At 38.4% G+C, this 5,055-nt stretch overlaps 1 protein-coding gene across 1 annotated transcript; it reads right to left on the bottom strand.

Moving 5' to 3' along the window:
* Positions 1 to 2,230: 2,230 nt before the first annotated feature.
* LOC122067164 ((R,S)-reticuline 7-O-methyltransferase-like) lies at positions 2,231 to 4,440 on the bottom strand. Its single transcript, XM_042631006.1, has 2 exons — positions 3,690 to 4,440; positions 2,231 to 2,640 (listed from the first exon to the last, which is right to left on the bottom strand). The coding sequence occupies exons 1-2, from the start codon at positions 4,365 to 4,367 to the stop codon at positions 2,560 to 2,562; spliced, it is 759 nt and encodes a 252-aa protein (XP_042486940.1). The 5' UTR covers positions 4,368 to 4,440; the 3' UTR covers positions 2,231 to 2,559.
* Positions 4,441 to 5,055: the final 615 nt, after the last annotated feature.

The raw sequence follows: 5,055 nt of genomic DNA, 5'->3' as shown, positions 1-5,055 counted from the left end.
TCCAGTAAATCTGACTTTGTTTTCCTATGTTTCATAGTAATGATCCTGCTCTTTTGTTCTGGCACAGTAAACACACTTGTTGGCGTACTTCTTTCAATGACATCAGGTGGAGGTGCTCATGATCTCACGCCAAAGGGGAGTGATGCTTACGGTAGTTGCAGGTTTATCTTCTCGGTTTGGGTATCTCTTAGTCATATGAGTAAGATAGTATGAGTTTAGAAGGAAAATGGAAAGGGAGGGTAATATTGTCCGCTCAGAACTTGTCTTTTATCTTGTGCGTTTTGTGTCTTTTCATTCCAGATGCCGGCTTCTCACTATTCCTTCCAGAGGTAGAAGAAGCAGATCTTCTCACAGCTTCATTCCAAAGGGTGATTTGCAGATTAGGGCTTGGAGAGCTTGAAGAAGATGAGATTGAAAAAGGATTTCCCTCTTTTCCTAATTCTAAGTGAAGGGTATTTCGGTCTCTTCACTTCATTTTGGGGGTATATTAGGTATAAAAAATGTGACCTCACCATATAACATATTCAAACTCACGGCCACTAACGGATTGGACTCAAACGTAAGAATCTTTCATACTACAGGGGAGGGGGCGTAAATCGCTTAAACTCTTGGACCCACACGTAATTTTGGCAAACTATAGGGGAGGGGATGTAATTTTTCCTAAAAAATCATATAAAAGTTTGTAAACCCGAGACAGAGTCGTGCAAGTTTGAATCTGATTGGTAAAATTTTACTATACATGCATAAAAGGGAAAAAGATCACTGCCAAGCTATGTGGTCCATATGTGAGTCTTACTTATGCAAACTTGTTCGTCCGTCTACAGATTCCTTCCCATGGTGACAGCGAGGAAACCCTCTCCCTATGTTTTATTGCCCTTTAAATCTAAAGACTGTCAATGAATAAACAACACCTAACTCCTTGATGGACCGGCCCAGTTAATGGGAGTCTGAGCTGAAATTAGTCCAACCCTTGTCCAACCCAGCGAATCTAGCCTGGGCTGGCCTCTTCCACAGAGCCTATTTATGAAATAACTGCTTAATTTGAGGGGGAAAAATGGATGGTGGTTTGGCGTGAAGTTGGTCCTAAGCCTTCAGTTTGAGCAAACTTGAATTTGGGCCTGGTCTTGGGCTTGGGCTTGTCTCTTCAACCTATCCACTTCATGAAAACTGCAAAGTCCAAGCTAGAGATATAAACTTATGGACCATGTTTTCCTTAAAGCCACAGTGAAGTAGGAATTCTGTCACTGATGGTCACTGTTCGTGTTGGATGGGCAGAGGGAAAGTGAAGGGTATTTTCAACCTCTAACACATATAGAGAGTATTGATGATCTTTGCATGGGTGTTCTTTCTCCAAAACTTATTAAACTGAGTTTTCCGTCATCCGTGATGAAGAGAAAACCTCTTTATTCATGGGTTCTGGTGCTTGAATGAGACTCCTAGCATAATGGAAAGGGTAGTTCAGATATTTGTATATAGGAGGCATATCATTGTGGCATCCCAATTGTGGTATTCCTTTCACCGACGGTAAAAGAAACTTTTACCAAACTTATTTGTCTCAAGCTTGCTCATGTTACTGATTAGAGGTGCACATTTTTTTTGGGGTAAAATTAGAGGTGCACATGATTTTCAAAGGAAGCAACAGATAGGAATAAGAAAGGATTAGGGCAGCCTAAAGATGAACCAATCTTGGGTTTATATAGTGAGTTCATTGGTTGCACCTAGCCCTAAGTATTTAGGGTGACAGGCTAGGCCATGAAATGTAGGATAGAATACATGTAGGATGCTATTATACCCACTGTGGTCGACTCAAAGAACCTTTTTCTAATCTTTGTTTTAAATTAGTAACATGGATATTTCTTCCTATTAATGCAATAATTTTAAATTTTGGGGAAAAGAAGCCTAAAAGAAAACGCCCCTACACCAAGAAACAATGGATGAAAGGTAGAAATCCCAACCTGTTAATGCTTCTACTAGTGCTTCCATTGGTCTACATGCTATGTAGGGACCATGCTACCTTTTAGGAAACCAGGCCTCTCCTTATATTTAATTACAGCTTTTCTTTTCTTTTAGTAAAGATTTAGTTACAGCTCAAGATATTAAAAGTGAGTAAAAAAAAAAAAAATCAAATAACACCAATTTCGAGATGTATAAGTCGATTCATAATCACTAAACATCTTATTCATTGGACCTTTGAGATTGATATTGTCACTAACACAATTTAGAGGTAATGATAGAGACAATTCTAGCATTCATAGCATACATTATTTATTATTTCAATGTACACATTGGATATATATCTTTACCAAGGGTTCGAAAACAAAGCACAACCAAGAAATTAAATCACTCTGGGTAGGCCTCAATAATAAATGGCAGAGCTGGAATTTGGATGATTTTATGGCGAGGAAATCCTGCTTCCTCCAACAACTTTTTCCATTCTATCTTGGTCCTCTCTTTCCCACCAAAGCTATGAGCAATCATAAGCAAATCAAACACCAATCCAGTTTCAGCAAATAAGCCTTCTCCTTCTGGCTCAACACCGCTTCAACAATTATAATCTTTTCATTTTTTTTCTGGCAACCCTTTCCAGCAATTTTTCAAAATATTTATGCAGTTTTCGTCGCTCCAATCATGCAATACCCACTATACATGTATATAAAGAAATATAAGAAGATGACATTAATAATGGAATTTTCTTACAATGGCTAACTCTAGGATCTTGGATGACTTCATATACCATATGGGTTTATCCATAATAGTTTAAGCTTTTCCGTTAGTTGAACATGGTACAAGGCATCATACCTATCATATTAATTAAGCATATGTCTACGATCACCGAAAATGAATGAATACACATGCTGCCACCGATGAAAAGATTGAAGGGGAACATGTGAAAGGATTTTTGGGAATAATCTCAGATTGACCAACAATAAGACTTAATTTGGATGACTTCATATATGAGTTGGGATTCCATTTAATAACTTAAGCTTTTGAATTAGATACTTCAACCTTTATTAAGAAAATTTATAAAGTGATGGTATTCTTGGTACCCAAAACAGGTTGACACATTAATATATAATTTACTAGTGACAAAATAAAACATTGGAAAACGGGATAAGAATCAAAACCAGAATAGTCACTGAGAATGCAAACGAAAAAAGTGTATCAAATGATATTATATAACTTAATCTTTTGATCTATATAATTCAACCTTTCTTCAGTATATTATTCATTTCAATACTCACTTGCTCAATTTTAAGGCAAACAGATTTGTTCATGTGATAGAATAAAACATGAAAATACCCAAAAACAAATTAATCACTAAGAATATAAATGGAAAAGTTTATCTAATGATATAATTTTTTTTTTTTTTTTGGAAAGAAACTAGAATACAAACCTAAAAGTCAAACTGAGGGGGGAAAGGCCCTAACTAAAGCCAAGTATTGCCTAATTTCTAGCTAAGCCGCAGGCAAACAAGCAATTGAATTCTGGCACAAATCATTCGGAGAAGATCGCTGATTGCTTGCCCGTGTGGGTCTCTCTCTCTCATATTTTTCAAAAGTTTTTGTCTTCAAATTTCCTTAGGATTTGGAATTGATGTTTTACCAAATAAATTAGAAAAAAGACTGCTAGTTAAATCTGATTAATCTCTTGATTGGTTTCTCTTACTGTAGAGTTAAGTAGCAGTTTACCTTGAGGAAGTGAGCATCAGCTTTGGGAATGGACACAAACATATCTCCACCGACATGAGATACACCAGGGTACTGAGGTGCTGTGACTACAACATGTGGTAGATCGAAGTTGATCCCCTTTATATGTGGATGACTCTCCACGATCTCCGCCACCGCCATCCCAGTCCCGCCACCCACGTCCACCACCACCGACCCTGATCCAATACCCGCAAACCCTTCCCTGTAGGTCGACAACACAACCTCAAGAACAACTTTTGAGGTGCAAGCCAAGTCCCAGATCTGGCAACCATGAGCTTTGGTGAAAGCCACGCCGCCTTCTTGGACACATTTAGTAAGGCAATGCCAAGGAGCCATAAGCCATGGATGGTCTTCCGCTAGCACCATTGCTGCCAGGCTTGGTGCGGAGGAAGAGGAGTCCCTTAAGAGCCATTTGGAGGAGTTGGTTAGCCCATAGACAGTCTCTTTGATGTCGTCGGCTATGGGCTGTGATGAGGTGAAGATGCGTTTGCGCACCAATAGCCTCATGACTCGTGCGAGACAGTCGACGTCCAGAGAAGGAGAGTCGATGCTGGCGGCGATCTCCTGTAAGGTAATGGGATGGCCATGGGAGTTGATTATATCGGCTATGCGTGACTCAACCGCACATTTCAGGGCCATGGATTCTGCGAAGCTAAACATTATCTTCCATGTCTCTGCTTGCCCTTGCAGTGTTCCTTCCTCCTCCTCTCTCTCTCTCTCTCTCTCTCTCTCTCTCTGCACAAAGAAGAAAGAAGTTTTAAGTAAGAAGTGGAAATGCAATAATGTAAGATGTGGAGCATTTAGTGGCCTTGGGGATTCCAGAAATAGGATTCACCTAAATTGGTCATCAGTCATCTCAGGAAGATTCTAGATGTTGTAGGGAGTAGTTGGGACTTGGGACTGGAGATTTGACATTATATTACACTCAAATGTAAAGTTTTTAGTATTTAGGTTTTAGCTTTCCTTTGCTACGCTATAAGGTTCATTACATCATCTTAAGGATCACAAACACTATAGGATTTTTTTATTTTTTTCGAATATCTTCCTAAGATTCCTTCAAAACTCTGTGGTGAAGGGTTTTTCATTCGAAGGTGTGCACTCTTTCAAAAATTGAAGTGGACCTGTGGTCTTATGGATAATTTGTGGTTCGGAAGAATTGACAAATAGGTTTCCAACAATAAAGTGGGTCCGCTAAGGTATATTTTTTAGGTCTCATTATGTCTAGTAAAATGGAATAAATAATCATTATTGCCACTTTATAGCATATAAGTTAGCTTATATATGATAAAGAACCCCACATATATATATATATATATATAAATGTTTAAATTTTAGTATAAAATAATAA

This window comes from Macadamia integrifolia, unplaced genomic scaffold (genome assembly GCF_013358625.1).
Source record: "Macadamia integrifolia cultivar HAES 741 unplaced genomic scaffold, SCU_Mint_v3 scaffold2741, whole genome shotgun sequence".
Classification (NCBI taxonomy): domain Eukaryota; kingdom Viridiplantae; phylum Streptophyta; class Magnoliopsida; order Proteales; family Proteaceae; genus Macadamia; species Macadamia integrifolia.
This window is presented reverse-complemented; position numbering and strand designations above follow the sequence as displayed.